The sequence below is a fragment of the Gambusia affinis genome, linkage group LG18 (genome assembly GCF_019740435.1).
Source record: "Gambusia affinis linkage group LG18, SWU_Gaff_1.0, whole genome shotgun sequence".
Taxonomy (NCBI): Eukaryota; Metazoa; Chordata; class Actinopteri; order Cyprinodontiformes; family Poeciliidae; genus Gambusia; species Gambusia affinis.
Window position 1 is genome coordinate 17,208,829 of NC_057885.1, and position 18,099 is coordinate 17,226,927.

Genomic DNA, 18,099 nt, shown 5'->3' on the forward strand with positions numbered 1-18,099 from the left:
AGACGCATTGAATTTGTAAAACTACAAAAACTGCATCTCAAGATAGCTTTCATGGTATCAAAATAATATTTCTAGCAATCAAACTGTGTTGTCTTTGGTTTAATTTAAAGAACCAAATAAAAAAAAAATAGGAACTAATTGAATCTGTGTAACAAAATGTCTAAAATGTGTTTGTTTTTTTACCATATCGTCTACTATTTCAACACAACACTCTGTATTCATCATTGGAGTTTAGATAAGGTAATTTTATTTGTATAACACATTTTCAGCAACAAGAAAGACAGTTCAAAGTGCTTTACATAAATTAAAAGGAAATACAAACAAAATCAAAAGAAAGACAAGAAGGTAAAACACAAAACTAAATATTGGTTCCATTTTTAGTTGGAATAAGGATAAGTAGTCAATAATCTTTAAACCAATTGTGTTTTCTCTGGATTTTCAGTTTGTTCTGGATTAGTGAGGCATAAAACTAAAAATGTTGGGTCCAGTTGTTCTGGGTTGAGTTCTAGATTTGTATAAAGCGAAACATTGGTTCTCCATGTTGAATTTTTGTTCTGGGTTGCTAAGTTTACAACCTTTTTTTTTTTTTTTTTTTATGTCTGATCAATTCTTGGTTCAGAATTGAGTCGTTTCCACAGCAAACATCTTTCTGAAACCGACCAGCCACAAAGGCTGGACTGACGGTGAGAAGGAGAAAAACGTGGAGGACTAAAAACTACAACACAGCCCGTCTGGTTGAGAGCTTAAAGACAGGAGGGATGACTCAGGAGTTTTGCACGGCTTTGTAGCTCCGCGTTTCGTCTTATTTGCTTCTAAAAACGACCCGAAGCAGGAAAGTCCCCCCACTGTGACCTGGCCGCACGGTGTCGGCTTTCCTCAGTCTGGCCTTGTGCGCTAGAGAAGCCGAAGCTTCTATATACAGATCAGAGATATTTATGTTTGGCAGCTCTCATGTCTGCGCCTCGATGCGGGGTGAGCTCAGATACACCAAGCGGTTATCATCTGAAACAAATAAAATCCTGGCTTGTGAAGGGAAAACAATCAGCTGGTGAGAAATGTTTTCATGCTTTGCTGGACACGCCCTTGTTGTGACCTTCAAGCTGCACCACACCCACCCGAGTCCTTCCTGTTACATGATTAATACAACATGTTGAATAATTTAAAGTCGCTGTGTGGATTCTTTTTAATCATATTGACAGGAGAAGCAGTTGTTTTTATGCTTGTTGGTGTTAAATGCCTTGTTTTCTTATAGTTTAGAGGGAAAATATGATGAGGGCAAAGTGAGGACCCTCCCATTAGTTTGAAATAATAGGTGTGAACACAACACACTGAGATTTCATGAGCATTTAAGAAAACTTTAACTTGTAGAAAAGGTTTAAATTGTTAAAAAGTTAGATTTTTAGTGTTTTTTTAATGGGAAAAAATATTTATTCCTCTCCATCGCATTGTTTATCACTTGTGCACACTTTCTTATCGTGATAAAAATTTTGATTTATCGTCATGATAAATTTATGGATGTTAAATATAAAATAGAGAGATGACAGCATGATCGGAAAAGTTAATTTTGCTCTTTTCCCCTCAGTTTGTTCAACAAGAGCATCAATAAATATCAACAAATTTAAAATAATGTTTGCATTTAAGTGATAAAAAGCACGCTTCTTTAAGTAAGTGGCGTCTCGAAGAAGCTTGAATGTTTTACAAGAACAATGTTTGTGTTTGTGGCGCTATGAATGCTATGCCATCCAATTACCACCCTGCAAATCTATTTATTACCTAAAGGATAAGTAATAGTAATGAATAGGTTTTTTTATTGATATCTTTATCATTCTCACCATAGTACCACAAAATATCGTGACAAAATTAGCCTTTTTTGTCATATTCCAACAGTAAAAGATGTATTTTATTGTGATTTTATGTGATAAACCAACACAAAGCTCAAGTGCCTTTAATATCCTGAAACAAATAAAATCCAGATGACAGCCGTCCCTCCTACTGGGTTAGGCAGGGTTAAAGAATAAACAATAAGCAGCAGACACATTTACTGCTGTAGTTCTGATTCTTGGACTGTTTTCTAACCTTTTTTTTTTTTTTTTCACACCCCAGAGTGTGATTTTTGCACCTAAATTATTTCTGCTGTCAAAGTGAGAGATTGACAAAGACGGTCTGAAACGATTGGCATTTTTATTAATTCTTTTACTTGTTTTTTCCTATTTTTGTGCAGTAGTCTATCATGTAACTCTAATATCATTATCAGAGGTTGACTGACAGAAATCTTGAGCTGCAGCCAGACTCGCCTTTGAATGATGGATTTGGATGCTTCGCAGTTGGACACTTAGTCTGCCAAATAAATATCTGTGGTGCTTTGACTGTTTTTTAATTAAACATAAAGACTACTGAATATTCTTTACAACTTGAGAATAATTAATTGAGCCTTTTGGGAAAAACTTTAAAGGAATAAATAAGCTGAAAAGTGCACCATTTTAATTCCTTGTTTTGTTTCATGTTATTCCTCCACATTTGCTGAGGATTTCATGATGATTTTTGTTGTTTCCGTCCACAGCGGCTGTGCTGAAGTACGAGAACAACGTGATGAACATCCGACAGTTCAACTGCTCACCTCATCCTTACTGGCTGCCCAACTTCATGGACGTTTTCACCTGGTCTCTGCCGTTCGTCGGGGAGAAAGGTGAGTGCGCAGTCGCAGCATATTAAAGGGAGTTCATTTAAATTTCCAAAAGAAATGCAGCGAAGGCTCTGCTAGTTTGTATGAAGCAAAAAGCTGATTGATTAATAACTTGCTGCCGCTTCTTTAGATGAACAATAAAACCCAAGTTTACATAAAGATTGATTGCTGTGTCTTTGAATGATGAGGGAAAGCCCAGGTTGTGATGTCACTGCTTTGGAGGCTTCTGATAGGTTAGCTGACACATTTGAGTTAATTGCCAAGATATCAGGAAGAGAATTGTGCAGCTGCACAAGTCTGGTTCACCCTTGGAAATGTCCAACTACTTTATCGTCCAGGAAGGAGACGGGTTCTGTGATCTAGAGGAGAAAATGTTTTGGTCCACAATCAAATCAGGCCCAGAACATAAGACCTTGACTGAAGCTGGTGAAACAGAGTCATAATGCATAGTGAAACATGTCCGCAACCAACATAAAGAAACAGACTGCAGTTTGCAAATGGACACAGAGACGAATACCGTCATTTTTGGAGACGTGTCTTGTTGTCTTATGAAACTAAAGTGGAACTGTTTGTCCAAAATGACATTTAGACGACATTTCTCTCATCCTGTGATGGTAAGTGTTGATCTGACATGAATTTTTTCTCTTTTCGTGGATAATACTGATCATTTTTGAGTGTGAAGAAATTAAAAATGCAGTTATCTATACTTGCCAGCAGGTGGCCTAGCCTGCCTTTTATTGTACAAGCTTTTCTTGTACAATAAAATCTTCACTCTGTAAATCTTTGAAGTGTTTTTTTTAATAATCAGCCTTGCATTGCTTCACTTACACTGGATTTCTCACCAGAGTATAACATCTTCTGTCCTGACAATGAATAAATTCTGGGTCATATATCTTCAAAAAGGAAGATTTATATTTATTTCCTTTTCCTATTCTAAGTTTTCCCATCAGAAATGGGGCTGCAGTAAAACCATAGAAGAAGAACCACTAAAGCAGCAGAGAGCGAGCGACCATGATGGAGTAGAGATTTTTTTTTTCCTATTCAGGTTCCTGACTGATTCATATCAACAAGGTTAACAAGAAGGCAATGCCTTTTTTAGTTTGTATATCCTTAAGTAGCTGCAGTAAAGTAAATAAGAAACATTTAAAAAAAATACATGTATTGTCCTCCCAGGTTACTTTGTTTATAACAAATGAAATTGAAATTGTTGAACTTCTTGGTCGTATGAAAGCTTCTTTTTCAGGTGTGAATTAATACAATAAAGTTGATAAAGCTTTTGGCAGTGTGTTAATATGGATCTGATCTTTCTGCACAAAAATCTAAAATGTAGATTTTTCCCTGAGTATAGTTTTGCGGTCTCCTTTTAAATGCAAATATGCAACGATTTAAAGAGAATGTCTGGCTTAATTAATAAAAATATTTTGTGTTGGAGCTTGTTTGTGCATAAAGGACTTGACTCTGCTGCTGAAGTTAATCACTCCTAAATAAACAGTCTTAGGTCCGGCCCTCTCTGTTCTCCTCTGTATTCAAAACCTTTTGTTTTTCTTTTCTTCAGTGACTGAGATGCTTGTGAACGTGTTGAGCATTTGTTCCAACGACGAGCTGACGACTGACGAAGAGCTGGACGGTGAGTGCTGCTGAAGTTTTGCTTTAGCTCCACTAGAGGGAGACATTCTGCCACTCATCTGTTGTCTCAAAACTTAAACTTTCTTCTCAGGTTTTGGTCCAGAGAACCTTTGACTTCAAAATGAAAAGCATTTCTTTATCTGTTAAGTTGCTAGTGTTGTGTAGTATTTCTTGGCTGCTGCACGTTTTTTGTCATCATGTCAGAGGAGGTTCAGTTTATCTCCAGTCACATTTTGTTTCTCACACCAGTCGCATTTTCTAAATTTCTCAGTTTGCGAATCGAAAATGTTGCTTTGTTGAATGAGTTTAAAGCCTCCAGCAAACATATTCACTTTCTCCCACTTTTACACCTTTTGTCACTTTAAAGAGCTGAAAATCTTACGTATCTTATTGAAATTATGCCATGAATGAATACAAAGCAGTACATTGTTGCGAAGTGGACATAAAATGATGCTTAAACTCCGTTTTCTTTACTCTGATACCTCCAAATAAAATCTATTGTAACCAATTGCTTCAGAAATCACTTGATTGGTAATTTAAATAATTAGTCATTTAAACTCAGTATAAACAAAGGATTTCCATTGGAGAACATTAGTGAGAGTTTAAAGCAGTTTCATTTTAAAATAATGTCCCAAAACATACAGTAAATACCGTATTTCCTGGTTTTGCTACTCCTGCTCTTTTGACTGATTTGACTTATACTCCAGAAAATTCAGAAAAATAAACTGCATTAGATTAAAGTGTGACTATGTGTTAGAATGGCCTAGTCAAAGGCCAGACATTTGGTCCAGTCGAGAATCTGGCAAAGCATGAAAGTGGCTGTTCACAGATTCTCTCCAGACGCTCTAAACTGGCAGAGACATTCCACAAAACATGCATGCCACACTTTTCAGATACTTCACTGGAAAGAAAATCTTAAAAAATGTAAATAAATAAAATAAATAATAAAATACAAGAAAAATGGTTGTGACAAAATGTGAATACATTTGTATGGCTTTGTCAATCGGCCAGAAAATGTCCTGATTTGTTTTGTATCCGGAGCTTTAATTATAACGGTTTTTAGTATAATATTTATCCAAGTTGACCAAGGTAAATTTTATTGGATTTTATTAGTGTATGCAGACTTCAGATTACATCATGTGAATCAGTTTTTAGCCGTCCTCTAACATCTGTTTCATTGACTCATTCTCTCAGTGATTTCAGACTTTCTCTCTTCTTTTCTTTGCTTTTTTTCTTCACTTTTAAAGCCGTTTCAACTCTTTTTCGGTTTCAGTTTTCAGTGTTGCCCTTCAAGATGTTTAATTATTTTCCTTCCTCGCTCACCTCCACCTTTCCAGTTCCCTCATAATCTCTGATCATCTTCTACCTGCTGCTGTTTCCATGACTCCCAGTCCTTCCTCACTCCATTCTCTCACCGCTCTTCTAATGCTGGAATATTATCACTACTTTGGTTTTACTCATCTAATCTCTTTGTTTCTTCATGTTTTGCAGAGTTTTTCCTTTTCATTTGTTGTGCTTTTTCTCATCTCTCCCTCCGCTCATCTTTCATTCTGCGGCCATCCACTGATCTCTCTGTCCTCTCTCTTTGTCTTCTCTTCTGGGGTTGTTTCATGAGAAGGACAGCTAATATATCCCCCCAAAAAAGGTACAAAACGCTAGTCGAGTCCGTGTGTGTATGCAGCATCAGCTGAGACTCCTGCCGTTTGTGAACTAAATTCACTCTCCTAACAATCTGTCCTGAATCTCTGTGGTGGAAGTAGAGGATGTGTAATAGTTGGACGAACCAGTTTCTAGCCAGCAAAACGCTGAAGGTTAAACAGTTCTCTCATTTTTACTCCACTCCCGTCATTCTTTCTTTTTTTTTATTTCCCAAAACTGATTCCCTGAAGGATTCAAACGGGAAAAATCCACAGAGCACGGGGTCGTCCAAACATGCCGATCTGACATGTTTGGACACAAACCAGGCTGTTTTTACAGAGGATGCACGCTGCTGCCCTGACTCTGGGGAATACGCTAGCATAGAGGAGAGACGCGGTTGGCATGGTTGCACCCAGTGCTGAGAAACGCTCAGGTGCTGTGATGTGTATAATCTGGTTTTTAGGAGTTTAAATAACAGCATTATGGTTTTCATGTGTTGCTTTTGTTAAAACTAATAGTCCAACAAAACGCTCTTTATCTGTCCACTGTCTGACGGCACCAGCCCGGTTTTTGTTGGATTTTCTCATAGCTGCCTTCAATTACTTATTTTTCACGAAGTAACGATTACACAGCACACAACTTATCTTTTTTTTTCTCTTTACAGACTTTTGATCATTTGTTGATTATATCCAGCTCTGGAAACAACAACACTTTATTTGAAGGGGTGTGCATAAGACTGACATGACACTGTAAACATGAATTAGTCTTTATGAATGTTCATGACTGTTGTCACGAAGTGTCATTTGTTAAATAGTGGCACTATTAATGCAAAGTTGCTTTAAACGTTACATTAAAACTCAACTAAAAGTGCCAACTTTGCATTATTTGGTAAATAATGACGCTTTTAATGCAAGGTTAGCAGTTTTAGTGCTACTTTGGATTAAATGTGTCATTATTTAACAAATGACATTTCATGACAACATTCATAAAGACTCCTTCATGTTTACAGTGTCATCTCAGTCTTATGCGCATCCCTTCAAATAAAGTGTTAGCAAATTAAGAGACCACTTAAAATGTTCAGTTTCTCTGATTTTGCTCTTTATAGGTTTATGTTTGAGTAAAATCAACAGTTTCTTTTATTCTATGAACTACTGACAACATGTCTCTGAAATTCCAAGCAAAAATTTTGTATTTATTTACAGAAAATGAGAAGTGGTCCTTATAATGAAAAAGATGCAGTAAATAATGCAAAGAAAACAAATTCATATTCATTTAGAAACGACAAAACTAATGTTTTAACTCAGGAAGAGGTCAGGAATCAATATATGAGGTTTTCACGTAAATTATTGCCTAAAATCACACGAAGAGAAACAATAAATAAGTTTCATCCGGTCACATTGACGCTGCCGTTTTCCAGCTCAGTCATGATTTCAGATTGTGATGAAAACAACAAAACCACATCTTCTACAAAACAGTAGAAATCCAATCCGTAGTGGTTCAAAACGGATCCTTTCAACACTTTGTCTACACCTAGAGATTATGTCCATGAACAGAGAGGTCAAAGGGCGACCTAGCCGGAGTCCAACTCTCACCGGAAATGAGCCTGGAGCTCAAACTCTGACAAATTAGTGGCCAAGTTTGCCGACAGAATTATGCCAGAAGCTTGTTGATACCTAGAGAAACGTGGATGAGCTGCAGCTCATATCAGTGGGGTGTATTTATATATTTAATAATATATATTTATTTATTTATATATATATATATATATATATAAGCTTAAGTTATCTAAAAGAAAAAAATCAACCTTGTAGTGTAGTCATTCCCTCCTGATAAGAAAAACTTTTCATTAGACATTGGTGCCTATGATGAGTGTATTTTAAGTTTTTAGCCCTTTGCTATTGTTTTTTTATTATTATTATTTTAAATCAGTTTCAGTCCGATAGTTAACCTAATTAGACAGGAAGAAAAACATTGAAAAATGACACTTTTGGATTTCAAGTCTGACTTGGAAGGAAGACATGTACAACCAGATTTGGTTTTAATTTTTAACTTAATAGCTGTTGTTTTTGAACCATTTTTGTAACCTCTGACCTCTGTTTTTTTAGGTGCCACGGCTTCTGCCAGGAAGGAGGTCATCCGCAACAAGATCCGTGCCATTGGGAAGATGGCCCGGGTATTCTCTGTGCTCAGGTACGCAAGCACAGCGCTGCAGGGCGCAAAAAGATTTAATTCTTCTTTAATTCTTAAGCACCCCAGTAGTTTCCTCAGTAGTTTCCTCCTGTTTATTTTTTTTTTATCAAACTATCCAAAAGTCAAGTACTTTGTTTATTCTTCTCCTGCCAACATCAGTTAGAGAGAGGAAGGGAAATAAATCAGTGTTTTCCTGCCGTAAATCTGTCGCTGCTGTGTTTATGCTGAAGTTGGAACCTCAGACAGTTTTAGATGAACAGCCAATCAGACGGACAGGGAGAGACGGGAAGAAGCAGGAAGAGACGGGAAGAGAGTGGAAGAAGCAGAAAGAGACCTGGAAGGGAGAGGCAGGAAGAGACAGGAAGAATCAGGAAGAGACGGGAAGAGACAGGAAGAATCAGGAAGAGATGGGAAGAGAGTGGAAGAAGCAGGAAGAGACCTGGAAGAGAGAGGCAGGAAGAGACAGGAAGAAGCAGGAAGAGACAGGAAGAGATAGGAATAGGCGGGAAGAGATAGGAAGAGACAGGAAGAAGCAGGAAGAGGTGGGAAGAGACGGGAAGAAGCAGGAAGAGATAGGAAGAGGCGGGAAGAAGCGGGAAGAGACAGGAAGAGACGGGAAGAAGCAGGAAGAGACGGGAAGAAGCGGGAAGAGGCGGGAAGAAGCAGGAAGAGACGGGAAGAAGCGGGAAGAGACAGGAAGAGACGGGAAGAAGCAGGAAGAGACAGGAAGAAGCAGGAAGAGACGGGAAGAGGCTGAAAGAGCGTCAGGCCCATAGTAGAACCTGGTGGTGGCAGCATTATGCTGTGGGGTTTCAGTTCTTCAGATGGAACATAGTTTCTCTCTTTCTTTGTTGATCTGATGAAGCTCGCCGTCGCTCCGACTCCAAATAACAGAAAACTGAAACGAGTCCAGAACCGGACCAGACAGCGGATCCTCGGGTCGGCTCCTTTACTCAACACTGAACTCGGTTCTGTTCTCCTGTGTGTCACAGAGAGGAGAGTGAGAGCGTGCTCACGCTGAAGGGGCTGACCCCGACTGGCATGCTGCCCAGCGGAGTGCTGTCCGGTGGCAAAGAGAAGCTGCAGAACGGTAAGACTGTGACCTCCGACCCCCTGACCTGGTCTCAGGACAAACAGAAGAACCCAAACCAGGCGCCAGCTCAGTATTTGGAATATTATGTTATCAGTTTAACTGTAGTTTCTCTGAGTTAGTTAAAGAGAATTAAAAGCTGTGATCTTCTCTCCCTCCAGCTACATTCAGCATGTTTTCTTTGGTTTCGTTGTTTTCTTCTTGAATGTGTCTTTCTCTAAACGTCCGGCGTTATTGCTTCTGTTTTTCAGTCCCTGTTTGCTCTCTTCCACTGGTTTTACTCAAATATTACCCATGTGTTTTCTTTCTCCTCTTTCTCTCTGGAAACTGCAGGTACATTCGGTTGTTGTGCAAGTATTTCGCTGTGTTTTGTCTCCTGATGTTCTGTCTTTAGATTTATGTTCACTCTCAGTTTCACAAAACCTTCTCCGCAAGTTTTAAGAAGCTTTACGTGTAAGAAATCAAAACTAAAATTAAGAATTAAGATTATCTATCTTCATAAAGCAAAAATTACCTCTTTCTCAACTTGAAAGCAGATTTTTGTAGATTTACAGCCTCATTGTCCCTCTAGAAAAACACTAAAAACCATTAAAATACATTTATACATTAGTTCAATCTTACTATTGAAAATTAAAATGATAAATTTGATCTTAAGAAATAATTGTCTTTCTCAGATTAGTTTTATGTAGAATTGAAATATACATTTATCAGTCGTTAAGCTAATTTTAAGCTAATTTTTTGTTTGGTTCGTTGGACTTTGAAAGCATTTAGCGCAGTTAGCTTCCACCAAGCTAATTTTTGTGGATAAACTCTAAAGTGCTAATTTACTTGGATGTTTACAAGTAAACATTATTAAACTTAAAGTTGAAAACATTTTGACATCCGCTGCAGTATTTATCGGCTTTTAGGAATTCTTCAAGTAGTTGGCCATTTACATTCATGCTCTTATTTTGAAACTGCTTGAGCAGTTTCCTCTCCTCATGTTCTCCACCTGTGATGCAATGCAGGGAAATTACAGGTTTTCTCTACCCAGAATGCACCAGTATTTATTTTTGTATCACCTCTTATGGTTGTTTTGGAGTCTTTGTTGTGTTTAAATATTTGGTTAAGATAAATTAACTCTGCAAGATTACTAATTAACTGTTTCTGAACTTTTTAGGCGATTTAAAACAAATTAAAGTCTAAATAAACCATTCTTCAGTCATTTAGGTTTCTATAGGGATTTTTAGAGTTGTATTTTGTTTTCTACAGTAAATGTTCTCAAACTGAGGCTTTGGGCTTTTCCAGAAACGTCGGTGTGAAATATGCTACTGCATACATATTCACCATAGTTGCTGATGACATTTTAATAAATCCTCTCTTACAATAATATCTTTATTAGGCTCTTCCTCCCTATTTAACGAGGATGTGTAAAAACATCAGATTCATCAGGGCTCTCCCCTCATTTAGTTGATCACCTGTGATTTTCCATTTCAGCCACGTTTTATTTGTGTTGTTGGTTTAGTTAGAGCTCATGCTCTTGGAGCTTTGTGCTGTTTTCTCATGTCTGTAAACCTCGGCGTCCCTCCTTTATGTTGTATTTCATTTAAATGTGTAACTCCCAGGGTGAACGTTAGTAACCGGTAAGTGGCTGGAAGGTTTTCTTCACACTCAGCCAGTGATTTTGATATTTAGCATCAAAAGAGGCTGAGCCTGTGTATTGTCCTCTTGTGTCCATCTGATCCAGTTCTTCATTTGTTTCCAATATTTCTAATCACATTTCTAGCAGAAACAAATAGTTTTCCAACATTTTTGTGTCATATTTTCTCTAAGTCTTTCTTTTTTCCTGCCACTACATTCATTCGTTTGACACTCTTTCTTGAACTTTAACCCTTTCTCCATGATATTTGCTGCCACTTCTGCTCCTCCTCTTCCTCCCTTTTTGCTAACATCCTCGTATTCTTTTGTCATGAAATGTGGAGATGCCGTTAACCTTTTGTTGTCGTTATTGGCTGTCTTTGCTGCTCATTGACTTGTTCCTGGGACACAATGACCTCCTCCTGCTCACCTCTCTCGTTCATTTTGCAACCCCCCTCTTCTTCTCTTCAGCTACTATTGAAGCTATTGAGGCTGACGAAGGTAAATGGGTCTAGCCGCCCTCTTCTGTTGCTTTTTCATGGCAATAGACAGTCGGTGGGGAGGGATGGAGGGATGGAGGGAGGGCGGGTTTTGGCCGGGTTCTTCCATTCATCTCGCTGGTGCTTGAGTAGAACTGTGGCGTAGTTTAGAGCAAGAAGTACGTTAGATCATCTGGTCGAACGTTTTAAAGGGGGACCAGCTTTTCATAGCAGAGATTTCATGATCACAGATTCTCACTGTGATTTGTTGTTGTTGTTTTGTTTCGTTTTTTTGTTTGTTTGTTTGTTTTTAATTAATCGGGCGAGCGCAAAGCAAAAAGACAAGACATCACCGCAGAGTTTGTGACTGAAAATGTTTGCTTTACGTTTCAGAAGAATTGCCAAATGACGTTTATTTTCGAAACGCTGGTTAGCGAGGAAACTGCCAGACGTAGTTGCACTTGAAGGAACTCATTTTTCACCCTCACAAAATGTGGAAGGTGTGAATATGTGGGTATTATCAGGTCCTCTGGAAGCGCTACCGTGAATTTCTGCCGCCTGGAAAACACAGTGGCTCCTTAAAAACTGATTTTATGCGTTAATTATTGCTTTTTTGTGATAAACACAACCAAATAAATGCTTAGGGATTTCAGAAATACCCTATAAATTAGGGTTTTTGTTCAAAGAAAAGAGCGCTAGTAAAGTCAGAGAAATTGCAATAAATTACAGGACTGTACAGAAGTTATAAATCACAACAAATGTTTGCATTGTCTTTCCACACTGCCAGACATTCTTGTAATCATTTGAAATGTGCTTGACCAACATTTCCTCTGGCTTTCTAAGTTTCTCTTTTGACTTTAGCTGCTGCTTCTTTTTAATTAATTTTCAACCCATTTCAGTGTCGACCCAAATAAAATAAAACAAAGAGAATGCATTTACTCTCATAGATTTCACTCACTCTTCTCACTTTTCTGTGTTGCTACTCATTTTTTTTATATATATTCCCAACTGTTTTCTGTTCAAAACGATAAATAATTCTTCCCTGTGATTCCATGTTGCACATTATTATCCATTTAATGTGGTACTTTTCTAATTTAAAGTCAGAAAAGTGCATTTGAGAAAGAGTAGAAAAGCTAATGATTAATTTATTTCACACGCTGAAGCAGAGTTTACAACTCCAGACCTCTGGCTCCATTCTCCTGCCACCTTTGGATGCATCCCTGCTCCAACGTACCTGAATCAAACGGCTGAATTGCGTCCTGCAAAGGCCTGGTCACTAACCGTTTATTTGATCCAGGTGTGTTGGAGCAGGGATGCAAATAAACGACTGCAGGACAGAGACATTTAGTCCCCTGATCGAACCCATGTCCTGGACTATCATAGGACCAGCTTCTTCTCAAGAGCCCTGTTCGCGTCCAAATGAGTGGTGAAAATGGGAGGAAAAAAAGGATAATTAAACGGAAAAAATCAAGTCCTGATAAGACACCTGAGAACTGATGGTTTTAATGTCAACAGAAGACAAAAAAGCAGCCAAAGTCTAAAGAAAAACCCCAGAGAAGTGTCTTAATGACGCCTACAGAAGTGTTGATCAACAGCATTTTTTATGCTTACAAGCACGTCTGTCTTTTTGTCTGCACAACACTATAAACGCCAGGTCACATTTCCTCTGATGAAGACTCAGTTTCATCTTCTACCTCTTGCGCTGCCCTCACACAAACTTATGAAATCTTGCTATGAAAGCCTCTTAGTGTTTCGTCCCCTTTGAAACGGCTGAAGCAGTTGTGCATTGTTGTTGCTGTTGCATTTATCCTCTAATTGCTTCCGAGCTAAAAACCCAAAGCTCCTGGGGAGAAATCTGCATTAGACTCTCCCTTTTTGAAAAGAACAACAAACTGTTATCTGCATCGCTTTTCCTTGGTTTGCACAAGAACAACCTCAACTGCGAGCTAAATAGTAGTGCGCCAGCTGCTATTTACGTCGAACCTGTCGGGTACTTCCTCTTGAACCCCACAGAGGACAGACAGTCCACTGTAGTGTCCAGACTCCTCTTTGCTTCTCTCTCTCTCCATGTCGGTCTCCTGTGGCCCTGCTGTGTCGTGTTTCCTTCCTGTGAGCTGCTAATAACCTGTGTGTGACCTGTGCTATGCAGCAACACAACTACGCTACCCATCACGCCCTTCTTGTAGAATATGACGCCCCTGCTTCTTCGTCTTAACAGAGGGTCATCTTTTGTTTCTTTTGCGTCATTTGAAGAGGCTTTATGAGAGGTGGAAGTGATGAAACGTGAAAGTTTTTGCTCCATTTAGGCCTGGTGGTGACTTCCATCCCTCATAGCTCCTGGTGGATCCTAATCGCTGCATGCTCCAAGCAGACGTAGCAAGTCGTTAGCACCGTCAAGTGTCTGTAGTGTTTCAGTCTCAACGTGGTTTCTATTCTGTGGTAGTGTCTCAGTGGACTCCACTCTATTATTCTTTGTTTTTTTTCCCCCTCCTCCCTTCGTTCTCCTTTATTTTTCTGTGTCTCTGATCATTGTCTTCTCTCCTTTTCAAACTGTGATGTGACGACAGGGCGATCTGGATGTTTGGGGTCCTCGGGCTTTGTCTTAGAGCCGTGTTTTCTTTTGTTACACTGCCTGAAAACACAAGACTTACCACGAAACAGAACAAAAAAACAAAAACAAAACAAAAAGAAAGAAAAAACAGCAGTACAACATGTTCTACGTAGCTCAGATTTTCTTTGTAAAGCATGTTTTGGTGGTAAAGCGAAAACCTGTTGACCCTGATGCCAGCAGCCCCTTGTTATAGATTTAGAAGGATCGTTTGATCCTTTTGTCAAAACCTGTTCCTCTCTTTTCATCTGGTAAATGATGTTGAAGTGATAAATAAAACGAGGTTAAGTATGGTATATGTTTTTACAACACATTTGGAAGGTCATTTAAATGTATATAATTTTCCCTGGATAGAGTTACATGAGAAGCTATTTTGTTATACAAATAAGCAAGAAATTGTAATATGGCAAACCTTTAAAATACCAAACGCCCTAAAAAACACCAAATAAACTCACAGGAGAAACAGTAAAACAAAACTAGCTGTTTCTACATTACATAGCATTCATTTTAATATTCACTTTGAATTGTTTTGCATAAATTCAAGTCATAAAGTTTTTAACAAAGTCCAATTGTGCACTGCAAAAACAAAAACTCTTCCCAAGTATTTTGGTCTAATTTATATTGCAAATGTCTTGAAAAAAGTCAAAATTACAAATAACCTTTTAGCAATATAAAAGAGCTTAATATTGACTTAATGTTGAATTATTGACTACTTCTACTGGCAGATTATTTCACTTGTAACATTGGAAAAATGTCTTGCTATAAGTGAAACAATTTACCAGTGGAACTCGTAGCTTTTTTAATTAATATTAGAGGATCATTGATTTAAAACATTCTGCTATAATGTGCTAAAATGTTACCTATAAGTTAGTTCTCTTATTTCAAGCGTAATAAGATGTTTACACTAAAAACTGGATAGAAATACTTGGACGTTTCTGCATTGTATAGTCCAGTTTGATTCAAACTGGAGTGTAAATTACAAAGATAAACAGTCAATGTGTAACTTGAGAACTTCCTATAGGAAATAAAAACAAAGAAGCACTGGCGAGTCAGGTGTACTTTCTAATAGAAGCAAAGCAAAGATAATGTCGGCAGCGGTTTCTTCATTGGCTCCATCCAGGAAACAAACATGGCTGCACACAGAATTGCCGGACTGTTTGCACTTTCTAAGGAAAAAACAGAACAAGAAAAACGTAAAGCCGTCGAACCGTCTCCTACGGCGATCCTGTCACAGACAGTCTTAAAGAGGAGCAGCAAAAGCAAACGAGGTGGATTAGCAATGTGCAAAACTTTGTCAATATTCCGCTAATGATGCAAAAACACAATTTCTCCTTTACAGTGTGTCCATTAAATTAGAAAGGCACATGTGAATAAGTTTGTTCACACTATAAGTCATTGAAAAACATGATGCACCATCATCCTCCAACTACTTCCTGTCGTCTGCTTCTTCTTCCTCGTGACTCGTGTAAATATAAGAAAAATAGTTTCTATTGCAGTTTGCAAAATAAACCAATTTCGATAAAAGACCTCATCGTAGCAGCAAAACCTTTATTATCAAAAAATAAAATTAAGGGGCGTGTTGTGGTGGCGTAGGGGGTTAACACGCCCCACGTTTGGAGACCTTAGTCCTCGACGCTGACGTCGCGGGTTCGACTCCCGGTCCCGGCGACCTTTGCCGCATGTCTTCCCTCCTCTCCTCGCCCTCTTTCCTGTCTGCCTACTGTCACAAAAATATGAGCCACTAGCACCGCAAAAACTCTTCGGAGAAAAAATAAAATAAAATAAAATTAACGTGTTTCCATTAAGCAAATTTATTTTCGAAATGTTAAATTGTGACAATGGAAACGCAGCCTGAGGAAATGGCAGCATAAACACAGAGGTCAGATCAGGAAAGCTTTAGAGATTTATGGATAATTTCTCATGTAGCTCTACCCAAGAAGGTGAACATGAACCTTTTTGTAAAGGTGACTTTAGGACTATCATCCTGCGCTCATTATTAGCACAAGGTTTGGCTTTAGTTTTATTTTTTTGTTTGTTTTGGACCAACTCTTGTTTTGATTTCCAGTCTTCAAGCTTACAAACCAAATCAGCTACTTTCATGATTCTCACGATTTTTAAAACCGCCTCTAATTTCCTCGTCTTTTCCACTTTTCTTCCCCTCCACGTCTCGACAGCCATCAAAGGCTTCTCCCCTCAGCACAAGATCACCAGCTTCGAGGAGGCCAAGGGCCTGGACCGCATCAACGAGAGGATGCCGCCGCGGCGGGACGCGCTGCCCTCGGACGCCAGCCTCAACTCGCTCAACCGGGCCATGTCCTCGGAGACCAACGGCACGGACTCCAAGGGGAGCACCAGCGCCGGCAGCGGAGGCAGCATCCAGTGAAGGCCAGCAGCGGCAGCAGGCGCCGCCTTGGCCCGCGGGGCTGCCTGGCCCCCAGCCTCACCACGGCCCGCCACCGCACAGGAGGCGCAGGGGGTGAAGGGAAAGAGGAGAAGGAGGAGGAGGAGCGTTGGGGGGGCTGCAGTGTGGATGGGGGAGGCAGCTGTGGCTGAAACTTCTGGGGGTCATCTCACTTGCTCTAGTCTTTTAAAATGCCTTCATAATATTAGTTCCTCTTCAAATCCGCTAAGTTATTTGCTGGGTCACATTTCCGAGCGGTCCGCCCGACCGCGCCTCACATCACAGTCCGTCAGAGAGAAACAGGGAAGAGAGAGAGACCGTCGAGTTTGTGTGGTTTGTGTTTTTTAATTTTTTTTTTTGTTTTGTTTTTAAACGACCCTTTTTCTCATTTACACCGAAACGGAAAGTCGTGTAACTTCTTACTAACTATTGTACGTTTACAAGAACACAGCACTAAAAAAAAGAGACAGGGACAGAACATGAGAAAGGCGACGTTTTTAAAGATATAAGGGTGTACAAACTAAATAAGGACTATTTATTGATGACTTTTGTTTTTGCTACTCTTATAAAATAGCTCTGAAATTAATTAGGCAGTCTTAAAAGTATATATATAAAAAAAAAAGAAAAAGAATGTTGCAATGTTGTCGAAATGCCAAATATTGGAACGTTTTATGGTTTTTGTACATATTCTGCTTACCTCAGGTTCTTTTGGTGTGTGCTTGAACCTGATTTTTCTGTATAATGGTTAAATAACTCGGTAATTAATACCTATTTTCTTGAGTTTCATAACTGGAATTTACACTTACCTATCTATCATCTGCAGATATGTTTATTTTTTGTCTCTATCTGAATGGTGGGGACTGGGGGGGGTTGGGTATTTTATTTGTTGTTGTTTTTTTTTGTTTTTTGTTTTCTTTTGTGGCTTGCTGGAATTGAGTGTTAAATTTTTCTCTTTTTAAGTATTGCGAACAAAGTAAAAATAGAGAACCTATATTGTGTAAGAAAAAAAACAAAAAAAAACCGGAGTATGATAATAAAGTGTCTGCCTATGCATGTTTTATAAAAATCAAAAGGAATTAGAAAACCTGAATACCTTGGCTGTGGAGGCCTGTTTTGAGATATATTGCGCTTTAGTGAACATATACTGGAATCGTATACTTGCATACTTTGAATTAACACCAAGACGCTCTATGCCTTTGACTCTCCTTTTGTTTTGTAATTGAAGCATTTCATTATCGAAGACGGATGAGAAATCCTATTTTTAACCTGCGCTTGTGACAGTCCAGTTAAGCATGTTTGACAATTCTCGTGGGGTGTGTGGTCACATGTGGATCTCCCAAAAAAATGCATGATTAGCTGTTTGTGTCCTATAAAAGGTGAAAATCAGTTTTTTGTTTTAAGTTTTGTTTGTTTTTTTGGGTTTTTTTGTGCCACAGGAAATGTAATTTGATTCCTCTTATAATCTTATTTGGAACTTTGCTTTGTATATCAGTTACAGGTTTGATACTGCTCAATACTTTAAGATGAAACAACAACGACAAAATATATATATACATATATACATATACTTAGATCTTTTTTAAAGAACTGCTTTAAGTGCCCAAGTAATTCACTACACGACATGAAGCCTTGCTTTTTGTAATTTAACTCCGAAAACTGTTGGCAGATGATGATGATGATGATGATGAGGCATGCACTTGCAACTATGAGAAGTATTTTATATAACTGTTCAATAAAAATGTGCATGAATTTCAACATGAAATGAAA

General features: G+C 38.6%; 1 protein-coding gene across 4 annotated transcripts in view; it reads left to right on the forward strand.

The window, feature by feature from the left end:
- Positions 1-18,099, forward strand: part of LOC122820286 (serine/threonine-protein phosphatase 2B catalytic subunit alpha isoform) — a 90,093-nt gene extending 71,994 nt beyond the window's left edge. Inside the window, exons 9-15 of one of the 4 annotated variants that reach the window (XM_044097581.1) lie at positions 2,561-2,686; positions 4,239-4,310; positions 5,928-5,954; positions 8,053-8,137; positions 9,130-9,227; positions 11,316-11,345; positions 16,106-18,099. In XM_044097581.1, coding sequence (XP_043953516.1) covers positions 2,561-2,686; positions 4,239-4,310; positions 5,928-5,954; positions 8,053-8,137; positions 9,130-9,227; positions 11,316-11,345; positions 16,106-16,314 — 647 coding nt within the window. In that variant the 3' untranslated portion in view covers positions 16,315-18,099. The remainder of the gene's footprint in view (positions 1-2,560; positions 2,687-4,238; positions 4,311-5,927; positions 5,955-8,052; positions 8,138-9,129; positions 9,228-11,315; positions 11,346-16,105) is intronic. The other 3 variants (XM_044097582.1, XM_044097583.1, XM_044097584.1) reach the window with 3 other exon arrangements.